Source organism: Microtus oregoni, unplaced genomic scaffold, assembly GCF_018167655.1.
Source record: "Microtus oregoni isolate MIOR12 unplaced genomic scaffold, Mior012 000002F_ref0000024, whole genome shotgun sequence".
Lineage (NCBI taxonomy): Eukaryota > Metazoa > Chordata > Mammalia > Rodentia > Cricetidae > Microtus > Microtus oregoni.
Window position 1 is genome coordinate 82,561,441 of NW_024543061.1, and position 16,380 is coordinate 82,577,820.

Below are 16,380 nucleotides of genomic sequence, written 5' to 3' on the forward strand. Positions count from 1 at the left end.
GGGATACTATGGGCCAATAGGCTGAAGATGGATACCCCAATGGTACAGAAGAACTTTGGGTGACTATTCAGGCAGCGTGATGTCTCTTGTCATTTCTAGAGTTTTGGAAGTTGCTTACAATGCACTTCCTATTTACTTAGGTAATATTATATCCTTCTGGAGTCTTTGATGGACTTGAAGAGTAGAAAGAAATAATATAGTTTTCCTTAGTTATGATGAAAGATAAGATATAAATACTATAACTGAACTGTAATTCTTGCTTGATACCACATTAGATGCGAATGCACAATTCAGCAGTGCACAAATAGCATTGTGTACTATGCTATACACATTGCTAGAGGATAAACATAGTGGTATGGGGAACTTTTTCTATTACAAACCCAACACAACAAAAATTAAAGCTAGTCAATAGCTTACATGCTTTTCTACTTATGTTTTCTATCAGCTCTACTGAAGGTGAAGTTCAAGACAATCAAGGAAATTTCTGAATTAAACTGAAGTTAAGAAAACACAAGAGTCTACTATTAGGAACAAAATTATTTTCTTAAGTACATCTTTAAAAAAAAAGTTTACATGCATGGGTGTTTTGCCTGTATATCTATCTATATCTGTGTAACCCATATATGCCTGGTGTCCAGAGGGGACCGGAAGGGGCACTGAAACCTCTAGAACTGGAGTTACAGATGGTGGTGAGCCACCGTGTAGACTCTGGGAACTGAGTCTGGGTCCTCTAAAACAGCCTGTGCTCTAATCCTTGAGTCATCTCTCCAGCCCCAAGCACATCTTTTTAAACAGCTAAGGAGATCCTCCAGACTGTAACCCTGGGAAGCAACCTCTGTGTGAAACTCCAGAACTAGATCAGCGATCTGAGCCTCCCCTCGGGCGTGCAGCTCTGTACACTCTTCACCAGTTGCCTCTGCTTATGAGGTCAGGAGACAGGAGCAGAGTATGGACAGGTCAATTCGAAGGAGCAAAACTGACTGTAAGGGAGCTCACTAGGCAAGGCAAACATGGGATGCTGCACCTTAGGCTAACAGTGCGGGTCTCTGCTGCAGTGACTCACCATGTAGTAACACTGCAGCAGGAAAAGCTTCCACAATGCATGGCCAGGAGCTTGTGCATGAAGCCTACTATCTAGAAGGCTGAGACCACAGGATCATATGGGCAATAAAACTTAAACGTTCAAAATAGTATAGCCATACACTACTAGGAGCAACTAGAAAAGAAAACAACAGAAAAAAACAAAACATGCCAATTTTGAAACAAACCTATTTTGTCAAACTTAAGTAGACTTCAATTCTCTATTAAAAGGATCTGAGACTACATGGTTTATCTTCTACATCAACACAATTAGAGTATAATTAAGATAGTCTATCTTAAAGAAAATACCCACCTAATTAATTAACCTGTCAGACATTATCCATTCACTTACAGAAAGACATACTGTGCTCGCTCTGTGGCAGGCAGGCTCCCTGCTGGGAGAAGGAAGTGTGCCATGGAGACACAAGCAAAGCACAGCCGAGTCATCTTACAGGAAGGCACTTTCCACAGCACAAACTGCTGTGACAGTCAAATAGACAGAGATAATGAGGATTCACACCTCAGCAATTCAAAAGTTCCCCTATTTAAATATTAATTTGTTTAGCAGCCCTGACTCATAACATAAGATCCAATATAGTTTCCATTTCTATTAGGTTAAATTCCTGAGTTACAAATGACACAATAGAGTGGTCCTGATTTTGTAATTTAATCATATAAAGTTTTATAACCGTCATGTAGCAGTTCCCCATGTGCAATGAGGATGGGGAGAAGCAGCATTCCTGTGCACTGACAAGTCTGAGAAGTGTTGGCAGCGGCTGCTTGTTCATTCCTGGACGCCCCAACACGAAATAACCACACAAAAACTAGATTATTTGCAATACTGTTTGGCCAATAGCTTAAGCGTATTTCTGGCTAACTCTTGTATTTGAATTAACCCATTTTCATTTTATATTTTACCACGAGGGTTGTGGCCTACTGGCATGGTTCTAACTGGCGACTCCATGGCAGCTCCCTGACTCCGGCTGTTCTCTCTCTCTATCTCTTCCAGCCTGGCTATATTCTTTTAAGCCATTAGCCAAAAGCAGCTTCTTTATTAACCAACAAAAGCAACACTATACAGAGGACTTCCCACAGCATTTCAAGCGCCCTCCTACAACAGAAAACCAGCAGGCTCGTTCTTTTTTCAGAGGGAAGAAAGCATAGGGGTAAAGTACCCCTGTGTTTACATCTACTATAAAAATCTACTATTTCTAAATGCAGCTCCTTAAAAACTGCTGTTTAAATTCATATCAGAAAAATAGCTTAGAAAACTTAGATGTCCTGTCAGAGAAGTTTTAAATCTTGTATCAAATCTAAGAGGAAGTCATTTGCTTTATAGTAAGCATCTAGAAGTTCTGCATACAAATGGGCTTAAATCAGGCACAACTCTTACAAAAGGAGTTACTGTATGAAATGTACGTCTTATGTAAAATCCATCCAGACAGGTCACAAACAGGTGGGTCAAATTAAGTGTCTGTATTTAGAAGAAAGCAAAGCTTGACTTTATTACTAACTCTTTCAAGAAAAAAAAATTAAAGTTTTGTAAAGTTACCTCCCGAAGAGAAGTAGTTTCTCTAATAAAAAACATGTTAATGATGCCAAGATATTTTGTTATCTTTGCTCCAGGAATGAAAGAAAGAGGCGTCATCTTAACAACCCCGACTGTCGAACTTGCACAAGGTGGAGCAGAGCGATTCCGGAAATTTCCATCACCCATGGGACTTGCTTTCTCAACCGTCACAGCTAAAATTGGAGAAATAATGGAAACATTAAGAACAGCCACTGGAAACTGGTTAATCCCCTAAGGTTTCCACACAAGTGGTGACAACATTCAGCTGTCTGTGAGACTAAGCCATGTCATGAAAGAAGAGAAATTATCATGCACTACATGCAATTTAGAGAGAGACATGAGAAGCTGGAATGGAATTCTTTGGGAAGGAAATGACATCCCTGCAAAGGAAAATGTGATGCAGTGTAGCTAGACACACAATGATCGGTTACACAGTGGAGAAGGAAAAAGCGCCAGAGCAGTAAGGTAGCTGCTGTAGAAACCAATTATCCGAGGAGAGTGTGAAAGTTGGTACATTCCCGTGCATTTTCCACCTGTTTCAGGCCACTCCATCACTGCTGGCTTGTAGGCAGCCTAGGTAACACTGGGTGTAATACAGTTCTAAATTTCTTTCCCAAACTTTTTTGATTAAACAGCCACATAACTTTAACCTTGACAAGCATCTTGGCTGTCTACCAGATGTCTGGGGAAGTAACAGTAAAACAGTCAGCACCACTTACTAAGTAAGTGCAGTACACCACGTCCTGTCAGTAGTCACCACCACCTACTAGTAACTGCAGTGAACACATGTCCCTGTGTTTTACAGCTCACAACCAGCCACAGAGGCACCATCATGACTGTTTCCACAGGAGGAAACCAAGCCGCCTAGTTGTTGATTTAGCACCTCTAGGGTTAAAAATATGATTCTGGTGATCTATTTACTGCATTGTCCCTCTGAAATGCAGTTCTTTTCCTTTTAATGTAAATCCACTCAAATACTGTTTTCTCAAAATCTGCCAAAAACCAGGATCTAAAGACATCTCTCTAAAGTCCAGCAGTAAGACAAATTGTCTTCTTTGTAGATACACTTGATCCTTTGATACCCTGTCGTCAGACTTAGGAAGCTGACAGCCATGAAGTCAGCAGTTCACTGGGTCCTGAAGAGTGTCTTTCTAACAAGAAAGCTAGCCGTGTCCTCCTAGGTAGGGATGTAATATGCATCCATCTACTTTCAGAAAGCTTCATAAAGAGTGAAATTTAAAAGACAATTCTATATATAGCTAAAAATAAGCAATGAAAGGCTCTAAAATAACTTCTCACGAATGACCAAGTGTCTGCAGCTTTCACACTCAAGTACATGACTGATTGGCAATGTTGTTACTAGGCAGTAAGGTCTAGCCTTCACCACTGGGAAGTCAGGGGGATGCTTCTCGGGTCATCAGAATGTGGTAGAAACGTCCGCCTACTTGTCTTAATTGATCCGCGCCTTATGGTCTGAGCTTTCAGTTTAATGAGCTCTATCCAGCTGCTGCATCTGTCTGCAAAGGAACTGTAATCAACTGACGTTGCTGAAAACACAGACAGAAAACAAAAGAAAACACAAAGAAAAAATATGGATGACGTGTCTTACTCGCCATAATCCTCCTTGATGATGTAACTTAACTTTGCTGTAGCTAGGGAAAGAGTGACCTTTTCAGGCCAGACAGGAGAGGGAGGGGCAGTGGGGAGTGGAGCTTAGACATTCAAGTGTCCAAACCCAGTAAAGCTGGCGGAGGGCTGGGTGCAAGACCATGTGGTCTCAGGGGGACAAATGCAGTCCAGCTAACGCAAAAGCAGAGGACAGACTGCTTATTGTTCCTGCTCTCCTCCTTATAAGAGTTTAGTAGTTTCTATTTGATTTTAATTTATAATTCAATTTATAATCAACCCATTATGAGCAACCCCTTTCCCCACTTTAGCCAAGAACCTAAGCTAAAAAAGCATCAAGTGTTGAAAGCTACTTGAGGGAAACACAAAGGACAACAACAGCCCATGGCCTCACTAGCTGTATTTCTCACTAAAGTATCTTCTTTTCACCACCAATAACCCAGCTATTATACCAGCAAGAAAACCAAAGGGCCACTGTCAATGTTCTGCTTGCAGGTTGGATTTCTGGCTACATGACCTCTGACAAGATTTGAGGAGGGGCAGCTAGCACCCCCTCTATGAACAGTAAAACAGGTTAAAAAGCTGAAACTTGGAAACTAGAAAAACTATTAAAATACTAATAAAATAAAATGAGAACAAAGCAAACAATCGATGAATTTTTAAAACAATCTAGATACAGTAAAACCATATCTGTGGTCTATTCCACTGTCCGGTGCATTCCTCTGCCTGTAATTTTACGTCTACTGATCTACAACTTCTCACGTAGTACGGTGACTGTGTGCTTAGTTAGGCAAACTCACCTCTCTGTGCAGCTGGTGTACCTGAGTTAGAACTCGCACTCTCCAGGTGTTCTAGTAAGACAATACGAACAGCATTAGCTCGATGCTAAGCACAAGCCAGGACCTCTTCCCTGCTGATATTAATATCTTCCGTGAGCCCAAAGAATAGAGTAAGTAAATTTTTACGACTTCATTACAAAGGCAACCAAACACAAGTGTTAGGATTTAAAACACAGTTCCTTCATGTGAAGAATATCCCCATTAATAAATACCTTGCCCAGATGGTTGCTTACTACAACACCAAGCGAGTTTCTGGAGAAAACGTCAACAGTAGCACGCTAGCAGAATAACAGCACAGAAGAAAGGGCCAGTGTGCTGGGGAAGGCAAAGTTGGGGGGGGGGGGGGAGCTAGCACCATGACACCACCCATGCTCACACACATCACCCTCTCCATCTGGCTTTATCAACAGCTCCCACTGGTGGCAGCCAGACTTTGTGGTACTAAAGGGTGACAGATCTCCAGCTAGGTAGGAAGCCGGATCCCCCAAACAGATCCTAGCAGCCTAGAGAGTAGCATCCAGACGGGAATTTGTTGTATATATGTAAAATATTGTGAAAATGTAAATGTATTTTTGCTGCTCATGCTTTCTCTGCACTAGCATATTTACATTTTTGTTTCAAGGAATTATAAAAAAGAATAGCTCATTCGAAACAGTAAGAATTAGTCGGGCCATCCATTTTTTTTAAAGTGTCAACTAAGTAAATGTATTTTCCATCTCTAATGTATTGACATTTTGGTAATACTTTCAAATTAATAAAATCTAACTACTCAAGATATGATTTGTATAGAACATTCTCCTAAACGGAGTAGCTAACAGGAGAGCGTACAATAGTTGGCAGTCATCTAAATGTGGAGTTGATTAAGAAATGGTAATTGGGTACAGGCCACAGATGCCTATGAAGGTGCCACGCTGCAGACATGTCTGAACATCGACCATCATGTCCACAGACTCCATACCTAACTAGTACAGTGCTCTTGATTCAGGAGGCTGAGGAACTGAGCAAGTCCAAAGGAGATGGCACAGGAAGAAGCTGGGGAGGCTCTAACATGTATTCAGAGGCTTGATAGTCTGTAGAGACCCTACAGGGCAGGAAGGGACTCCATACATACATGGAGAACAAGCAGTCCACTACAGGCTTGGAGTTTCCAGGGTTCTTTGGGGTCCCTGCTGAGCAAGACAGACTCAGAGTATTACAGAAAGGACAGCCTCCAGAACGTGATGCAGGCCTTCCCAGCCTCCAGAACCTGAGCCACTGAGTTTCTAGTCTTTCTAAGTCACCTTGTTTTCTGGTGAGCAACACACATTGGACAAAGACAACACAAACTACTAATTCTACTGACTTTTCACTTCTCAACATTACAATTTATCAATCAGCTTTGCTATAAATTTTCTTAGAGTGAACATCTTTTTAAAAATTATTGTTTTAAAACTTCCTACAAATATAATATTTTCTTATAGAGTAAAAGGTATTACAGCCCAGAGTCTTTAATTTTTAACAATGTTCCCACTTTAACATTCAAAGTTTTAAGTTACTATAATCACAACTGAGTTTTGACATTCTTTCAGGCGTTTTATTAATATAATGAAGATTGGATATACTTTATCAATGACTAAATTAATGATGAATCTAAAGACAGATATAAACCTATCCATAATGCTACCTAGATGTGGATGAACTGATAAAGAAACTGCCACATAAGAGTTGTAAATTATTAAGGCATAAAGATAGAAATAAAAGCTTCCATTTGAATAGCTTATAATGGAAAACCAAAAGTAAGATATCAGCAATGTATACATTGAAAAACATATAACAAACTTGCATGTGGGTCACATACTCCAAGTCAAGACAAACAGCCTACACTACTTTCTTCTGTTGGATTCCCTATCAGAGTCCTACAGCCACGCCTGGGCATCCATCCTTCAGCTTCTCTTCTGAGCACTGTCAGCCCTCTGCCTCCTGGATCTCACTGTCCCCAAGCATGCAAAGACAGAGGGAAAGCGACCCTTGTGCTGTTTAAGTCCCTCCTTTCCATCCCATCTCTTAAATGAGCTAGATATGTGTACCCTATTATTACATTCTGTTTCATTCATTCATTTATTTGTTTTGGGGCCTCATATTCTAACAGTCCGGGCTGGCCTGCCTCAGTCTCCCACGTTCTGGGATTCCATCTAGCTTGCCTCTCTGGTTTTCATATCCCTCATTCTCAATCCCGATAGCTTCTCTCCCCTGCTACTGCTTTGGTCCAACTCTATGAAGACTATTTACAGATTCTTTCTTACTGCTGTCATCATTTTGATCATAATTTCAAAATATACAGTCTTTAAAAAGCAGATACAGCAGATATATAAGAGACTATGACTATATAAAGCTATTTGTAGTAGGATAAAGAACTACTATATAGAGTTAAGAATTCAGAACATTTATTTGTAGAAAAAATAAAAACTAGTGCTTACAGATTTCCAATCTTGCTACCACAGTCAGTGCCCCTGTACGGCTACAGCCCCTCCATTGAGCAGGAAGGACTAAGCAGGCACAAAGCAGCCCAGAGACAGAAAACAGGAATGGATGGAAAGGTCCTTGTCTATACTTTTAACCAATAAAAACTAAGCTATGCTAATTAAACTTCAAGATTAGTAAACTATCAACATCTAAACAGAACTATCATTCTATAATAGATTAGATTTACAACATATCTGAGATAGATTTAAAGTAGTATATGGCTTATAGTTGTTTAAGTCTACCACCTCACTGTAACTAATACCTCAAGATTTATGTCTTCAGACTTTTGTTTTTCTGTTTTTGAGATAGAGTTTCTCTGTGCAGCGTTGGCTATCCTGGAACTCAATTTTTAAATCAGGTTGGCCTTGAACTCAGAGATCATTCTGCCTCTGCCTCCCAAGTTCTGGGACTAAAGGTGTATGCCACCACTACCTGGCTTTTTGTTTTTAATATCTTCAGATTTTAAAGTAATGTTAACCTTTTACAAACATTAAAGCACAAAATTATTGAGCTCATCAATATTGTATGAGAAAAAAAAATCTCATTTTAAAACTTTTTTACTGAGGATATCTTCACTTAGGTTCTACGTTTTTACTCTATTTCTCTCTCTTCCTTCTCCAATAGGTATCATTTTAAAGTACCTTTAAAAAATGCAGAAAAAAATGTCCCAAGTGTGGGTATAGAGGAGGCTAAGTCATCGTGGCAGTGTAGAATCTCTTACAGCACAGCCTCCTGGACAAGCTTCGTGGCGATACCATACCAGGTATGTTCCTCCTAAAATCCTGACAGCCTTCACTTGACGTTCTTTAAGAAGTGACGGAAAATCAGCACCTTTTAATATTTCACAGCAAACAAACCTAAGTAACTATCAAGGTGACACTGAGTCGACCAGAAATCTGAGACCAATAAACTTTTGTTACTTAAAAAAATAAAATCAAATTCATCATGAAAGGGAAAAACTGACCATGGCTGGACAATTCAGAGCCTGGTTGACTCTTTACAGTGAATTAGGGTAGATACATGTAATGAAAGCAGTGCATGACATTTACCATTGTGATAACAAAAAAATAATGAAAGGTTTATTTAAAAGCAAAGATGCAATTGTTAATAAACGTATTATTATTGGCTCTTCAAACTACCTTCCCTGTCAACATAAAAAGAGATAAATAAAAAACAACCCCCGCTTTTATAAGACCATGAGTGGAAAGGAGCAGCCAAAGTCTGAGGGAGCAGGCTAGTCCCTGGGCATCCTTCCTAGCCCTCCTGCCTTCCTCAAGAAATATGCCTGCCTCTGCCTCCCAAGTGCTGGGATTAAAGGCATGTGCCACTCCAATATAAACATGTTAGCAACTATAGAACCACAACATATAGAAACTGAAGGAATTTTTAAAATTTAACTTAACTTAAAGGCTATAAGGAAGTATAAAACTTCCAGGTTTCCGACATGAGAAGCCAGGCTGACGGAGGTCTGCAGTCAGTGGGCTTGCACACCTGCAAAGCAGCCCTGCAGACAAGCTTCCCTCCCTCCATCTCAGGCCTCTCATGCTGCCTTTTCAAATGAGCCGCACACACTCCGGGCAGTTCACAAACAGACCTTCTATCCAAATGCTTCTTCCTTTGTTCTTTAGTTCACAGAATATCATTTCATAATGCTGAGCACGTGAGCAGTAGTTGGAACCCATCAGTATGGATGGAACCCATCAGCATGGATGGAACCCCTCAGCATGGATGGAACCCCTCAGTATGGATGGAACCCATCAGCATGGATGGAACCCCTCAGCATGGATTGAACCCCTCAGCATGGATGGAACCCCTCAGCATGGATGGAACCCCTCAGCATGGATGGAACCCCTCAGTATGGATGGAACCCTCAGCATGGATGGAACCCCTCAGCATGGAATGGAACCCCTCAGCATGGATGGAACCCTCAGCATGGATGGAACCCCTCAGCATGGATGGAACCCCTCAGCATGGATGGAACCCCTCAGCATGGATGGAACCCCTCAGCATGGATGGAACCCATCAGCATGGATGGAACCCTCAGCATGGATGGAACCCCTCAGCATGGATGGAACCCTCAGCATGGATGGAACCCCTCAGCATGGATGGAACCCCTCAGCATGGATGGAACCCTCAGAATGGATGGAACCCTCAGCATGGACAGGGCACACTCACAAGCTTCATCCTACTCCTCTGCATCATCCAGTCAGCAATGGCAGCATGGCTAAAATCCAGCTAATGTGCACCCCAACTCCAAACATACATTCTTGTAAATCAGCAACAGATTAAACCTTCATCGACTAGGTTTTAGGGGTGCTTTCTCATTGCAGAGGTTTCTCTTTTCATCCCGGAAAAGAGTGAGATCTAAGGACGCCAAGGAAGATATTTTTCTTAAGATTTACTTATCTTAGGTGTGCAAGTGTTCTGTCTGTATGTATGTCTATGCCGAGTATGTGTACTGACAACCACAGCGGCCAGAGAAGGGCATCAGATCCCCTGAAACCAGCTAGAGACAGTTGTGAGCGGCCATGAGTCCTGAATCCAAACCTGATCCTTAAACTCTGAGCCATTTTGTCAGGTCCCTCAAGAAGATTCTTAACAATAATAGTTTCTTCTCTAAAACTATGTTTACTCAGAAACCTGAACTAGATTTCCCCTTTATCTACCAAGAAGTTAAGGATTGCTAAGACTTTCTGTACAAATCCAAAATTGAAATTTAGTTGATGACAAAAAAAGATGACCAAAGTTACTAGGTGATAAAATTCAGAATCTGAACACGGATTATCTCTTTAAATCTATGGGCTATGAGGTAAACATATATTTCTACATGGAGAGATGGGCCTTACACTGAATGATTTAGTGAACACACACACACACACACACACACACACACACACTTATTCTGTTTTCTACATAATTTGTTACCAAATAAAAGTATGCATAGATAGAACAATTTCAAGTGTTATGATTATGATAATTAATTATCTGTTAAATGAAATATAACATAATATATAATAGAAATATAACATAATATATAATTAATTTTATGCCTAATTGAAAAATAACTTATTATTTCTCAATTAAAAACTTTAGAATAAAATAAAACTACATTTACAGACTATGTAATAGAAGATTAGACACAACAGTTTCGAGAAGTTAAAATAAAAATTATACTAAAAGAGAGAAATAAAGAAAAAAGCAACCCTTTTATTCTTTTCTATAGAATGTAGGAACCAAGAGTATTTTCCCATTAAGGGGAAATTATTTTGCATTTGAAAAACTATCAATTTCTTATAAAAACGATGTCCTCCAATAACAGCTATGGTGTAAAAGATGGAAACATTCTTGGCTAACCTGAACATCCCCCAGACAGTCTATGAAAATCTCAAATGGTAAAGACCTCTACTAGAAGAAAACTTACCAGACAAAAATCACTTTGTGTAAATATTTACACTGGGAACTCAAATCTTCAAACTTTAAATCAATCTCAATCTTAAAACTTTAGTATAAGGATAGAACATACGAAAAAGGGCCTTCACAGTTTATAATCTCTTCACATACTTTGCCCCGTTCATGCATATGGAAAACACACAATGACAGATGAAGGGCAGACTCCTCAGCTGACTAGAGAGGGGGCAGAGCTTCTCCCGTGGGACCAACCTTTGGTTGCTGGGAAAGCAGGAGCGGGCAGTGAGTCCGAGCAGAGCTCCAGCGGGAACTGCAGCAGCTCGTCATTATCCGTAGAGGCTGGAGAGGCAAACACAGCACTTACTGAGCAGTCATCTAAACTAAAAACCTGTCACACAGCTGTAACGGACAAACGAGAACTTAACTTCCTGACATCAAAATTTACCTCTCTGCAGTGTCTTTTCAGCATGGGCTTTCGTGGTCTGTAAAGCCTGGTTTTTATCAAAAGTTATCGCAACTGCTGTGACTGTAACCTAGGATTATAGAAACAATTGTGATCAGCAAAACGATCACTAACAACATTAAATGTCTTACAATTTGTTTTCAGCACCATGGGACACTCTCTATCAACTGACTAGTTTGCCCTTCCTGATTAAGACTCTCAATCAGAAAACTATGGAAACTCAGATATGCAACGTGTATAGCTAGACCTAAACATTTCCAAAAGAGCCTTCTCTGAAAGACAGGGACTGTTAAAGTCATGAATACTGAGCCCCATTCTGTTTACTGTGGCCTCAGTGGGAAGATACATGTGAATCCCCTGCAGATAACCAGTAATAAGGAAATTAAATACACAGCCAGATGCATACTAATATACTTCAGATAGTCTGAGTTAAAACATTGTGTCGTAGTTACTTAGCTATGGTAACAATAAACTAAAAACAGCACAAAGGGCTAGACACCTCTTCCACAATCAATGGCACCTCCAAAGTTACCTGGATTAGCTCGTCTTCAGGCAGAGACACTGTGAAGTTCACATGGCAGAGGCAGCAGGGAGTCATGGAGCGGAGTTTGAAGTACAGGCTCTGCACGGAAGAGAGGACTGGTGACTTACTTCTTCCTTCATGGAACTAATTCTGTCCAAGGACATTACATCATAAAAGGTGAAAACCAAGAAAGGAAAGCAAAACTGGCCCCTCTCTCTGACAGCACAGTGTCAGTGACTAGCTGTCAGTAAGCCTTAAGTGCTTACAGTGTATGATCATGTAAACACAGGACATGAAATCACAGGCAGAACTATCTCGGAAGAAAGATGACTGAGGGGAGCCCGGTCACAGCATGCACTGCAACGAACTAACACAACATTATGGAACCTACCATTTTATGCAAAGAAAATGCACTGATAAAGAATTAATGTTTGTCAACAACTCAGGCTCTTAAAACCACCCTGCAGATGTACTAGATTTTTATGAAAGTTTAGCTACTATATTAAATAGCTTCGTTCACAGTACCAACTCTTAGGAGAGTCTCTCTGTGGCGCAGCTGAGACTGACAGGCATGCGAGGCACGAGAGACAAAGGAGACTGGTCCAGTTAACCTGGGTTCTGAGTGGCAGGCTCCTACCTTGAGCAAGTTCTCACACAGGCCGTTGAAGTTCTTATTGAGAGCTTGATTAGTCAGGTTGAGGCTGCTCAGTCTGACCACTCTTACTGATGTAAACATCTAGGGGTGGGCCACAGAACACAACATCTTGTTATTCTTCCCTGTAAGTCTAATAATTGATAAAACTGGCAAACAATGGATAACTAATGAAATTAAAACGTGTTTGTAATTGCTACTCGGGGTCAACAGGAAGGTATTTAAGTGACACTCACTTATAATGTATATGGTATTTGTTTCAAATTAATAAAACAGTTTACCTGTATTTCTGATGTCCAATTATTTATGCCAGGCATAATTTCTGTATTACAACTATAAAAACCTGCCAAAACAAATTATAATTAAAATGTGATATTTTATTGATTATGGTTTTAGAAATGATGGTTCTCAACAATAAAATCTAAATATAGAACTTCCATTACTTTTGACTACATACTGAGTTCAATGCCACCCTGAGTTACATGAAACCCCATTTCAAAAACAACCATTGACTGAATTTCTAAGCTAAAAAGAAAGTTAGTCCTACAAAGAGGAGCCAGAACGTTGGTGCACACAGGCTTTATCTCAGCGCTAGCTTGCTGTGTACCTGAAGGCGGGGGAACATCCGTGAGGAGGGAGTGCACATCCTCCATGGCATCAGTGTCGTCAATCTGGAGACAGAGAGATAAAACTACTAAATGACATGGCATCGTGGCTTGGATCTAGAAACAGAAAGATAAAACTACCACATAACCACTAAACACAGAAGTTGTCCTGATTCCTTAAAATCACTTTCATTATCTGAAAGGCAGAAGATTTAAGAACTAAGAAAATGCAGAGCCATTTCCCCTGCCACCGCATTTAACTTGGGGGCTGGAGATAGGGCTCAGAGTTTAGAGTACCTTAAATGGCAGCCTCTGGTATGAGAATAGCCCTCACAGGCTCACAGATCTGCATACCTGCTGTCCAGGTAGCAGAACTGCTTGGGAAGGATTAGGAGGTGTAGCCTTGTTGGAGGAGGTGTGTCATTTGGGGTAGGATTTGAGGTTTCAAAACCCATGACATTCCCAGTTAGCTCTCTCTGCCTCCTACTCAAAGAAAAGGATGACAGCACCCACTTACTACTCCATCACCACACCAACCTGCCTGCTGCCATGCTCACTCACTATCATGATGGTCATGGGCTCTTAACCTCTGGGTCTATAGCCACAGTAAACTCTTTTCTTCCAGAAGTTGCCTTGGTTATAGTATCTCTTCACAGTAATAGAAAGGAACTAAGATACCCTCTTCTTGCCTCTGCAGACATCTTCACATATGTTCATACACCATACAAATACATGCATATAAAAAATAAAAATGTAACATAAAGCAAAATTCTAGCATCAGCGAATTTCCCCACAGTAACAACTTTAAATACTTCTAAGTGAAATCTTTTAACGTATACTGAGGTTACATTTATGTAGACTTTTCAAGAAGCTTTTCCAACAGTCCATATATAATATAAACAAGGCTAAACAGAACCATAGTGCTCTCTTATCCCAACATCCCAGCCATGCTTACCTCCACTCTTGTTTAGCTGCCCAGTCATGGCCACAACGCAAGCCACAATTCCCCAAACACTCACAAGCAGGACCACAACATTCCCCATCTCTTCCTTCTCCTGAATCTGTACCTTGCCCTCATCTTCTGCCCACATTGCAAGCACTTTTTCTTGTGTGCCTCTGCCCAACCAGGATGTTAGCAGCTGTCATATCAGTTATACTCCAGACCAAAATTCAAGTGATGCTTAGCCACCTAGAGAGCCTGGTAAAATATTTTTAGGGCCCCACCTTGAAATTCTCTTTTACTAGATCTGAAGTAGAATCCTAACAATCCCCATTTTTGAAAGCTCCAGGAAGTGCTGATATTACAGCTGGCCATGGTACCTTGCACAGCTTCAGAGCCTATGACCTCCTTGAGTCACACTGCTTCTCCACTGACCTCCCCTTTTACTTATCTCAAACTGCAGAACACTGGAGAACAGGTTACTACTTCTGCAAATGAAACTTCATCTCAGGGGACAGAGGGATGGCTCAGCAGTTAAGAACACATACTGTTCTTGGACAAGATCCAGGTTTGGTTCCTAGCACCCATGCTGGGTGGTTCATAATGAATTCCTGTAACTCCAGATCTGGGGATCTAGGTCTCTCTGTCCTCAAGGGGCACCTGAAAAAACTCATGAAGGTGCACACACACATACTCACATGAATAAAAAAAAATTAATAAATCTTAAAAAAACAAAAAGCCTCTCATCTCACTTTAATTGCTCGTCTCTCATGGGAGACATCCTAGGACAGCCAAAGGCACTGTTTGGGACTCTCATCCCAACACAATTCTACCAGCAGCTTCCAGAATCACCGGGGTAAACACACCAGATTCTACTCCCTAATGCTTCCCTCACAACATGCACACGTCATTCAGCTCCTTCCATTCTACAGTAGGAAGATCTCCTGCCCCTCCTGAAGCTACTCTCAGGACATGGCAACAGGAACTGGTCTGAAGAGAGTGAACTGCTGAGCACTGGCTCATGACTTCATGGCCACTCTCTGAAAAGCTTAAATGTCCTAACTGTCCTTTAATAAAGACTGTCACGACAATTCCCTGCACTCTATGAGAATACACAGTACTCAGTACTCAATGAGACAGCAATACTTATCAAATACAGTCATAAAGTGATGCTTACACTGTGTTTGAAACAGTGCATTTTGTGATTAAAGTCATTCAAGTTTAAAAAAAATGACTCCAAATGTTTACTATTACAGGTGAGTATCCTTTCCCTAGAATGCTGGGACCTAAACCCTTCAGATTCCAGTGTTCCAGACTCTGGTATCTACATATATTTAAAGGGTTAAACATCCCTACTCCTAAACTCCAAAGACTAAAATGCTCCAAAATCCAAAACTTTTAACATGAACTTTCAAATTTTGTCTTGGGGGGAGCAGGGGACAAGGAGACATATAGGGCCTATATAGTCTGGAGTGCCAGGATCACAACTTCACACCGGGTCCAATTGACATGGTGCTTGGGATCGCGCACATGGCCTCGGGAACACTAGGCAAGCACCCTACCCCCGCCACAAAATTTGGAATTTCTGGACAATTCGGATTTTAGATCTCTGATGAGGGCTGCTCACCTTGTCTTGTACTATTAGTCCAACCCACATTACCGCATCAGTTACCCAGTGCTAGCTTCATGTCTGCAGTGTCCACAACTTCCTTGATACTTGTAAAACTTACAGTACAAGTTGTATATCAGGTTAGAATTTAATTACAAAATATTTATCTTCTGAAACTTTTAGGACATTATTCCAATGTAGTATTACCTCTAACACGAATGCGTCTTTTTTCCCATGTGAAAGGTCTAATTCTGTAACTTCATCAGAACTTTCTGATTGTGATCTTAAAAGTCTTGAACGCTGTCTAGGTTCTGGGATGGGCGATCCTATAATCTCTTCAGATACCTCCTAAAAAACATACAGTAATGGAGAATGAATTTTTCTGTCTGGTTTTAAAGTTTTATACTAATAGGCATCTTTCTGAGAAGAAAACAATCCACACGATACATTCAGTGAACTCTCTATATAAGTTGAACCTTTCGGGTTATAGAAGACACAGATACTCCTTTCACCTGTAAAGCAGGTTAACTGTCAAGGGCATAACAAGGTCAAGCTGACATCTA

General features: G+C 40.7%; 1 protein-coding gene across 19 annotated transcripts in view; it reads right to left on the reverse strand.

The window, feature by feature from the left end:
- The window catches only part of C2cd5 (C2 calcium dependent domain containing 5), a 95,107-nt gene that overhangs the window by 7,246 nt on the left and 71,481 nt on the right, over positions 1–16,380 (reverse strand). For 9 of the 19 annotated variants that reach the window (XM_041630530.1, XM_041630511.1, XM_041630519.1 and 6 more), the window contains 10 exons: positions 16,025–16,165; positions 13,271–13,334; positions 12,945–13,006; positions 12,649–12,747; positions 12,021–12,110; positions 11,471–11,558; positions 11,278–11,364; positions 5,077–5,127; positions 4,096–4,197; positions 2,633–2,823 (listed from right to left, as the gene is read on the reverse strand). In XM_041630530.1, coding sequence (XP_041486464.1) covers positions 2,633–2,823; positions 4,096–4,197; positions 5,077–5,127; positions 11,278–11,364; positions 11,471–11,558; positions 12,021–12,110; positions 12,649–12,747; positions 12,945–13,006; positions 13,271–13,334; positions 16,025–16,165 — 975 coding nt within the window. The remainder of the gene's footprint in view (positions 1–2,632; positions 2,824–4,095; positions 4,198–5,076; positions 5,128–11,277; positions 11,365–11,470; positions 11,559–12,020; positions 12,111–12,648; positions 12,748–12,944; positions 13,007–13,270; positions 13,335–16,024; positions 16,166–16,380) is intronic. The other 10 variants (XM_041630598.1, XM_041630539.1, XM_041630578.1 and 7 more) reach the window with 2 other exon arrangements.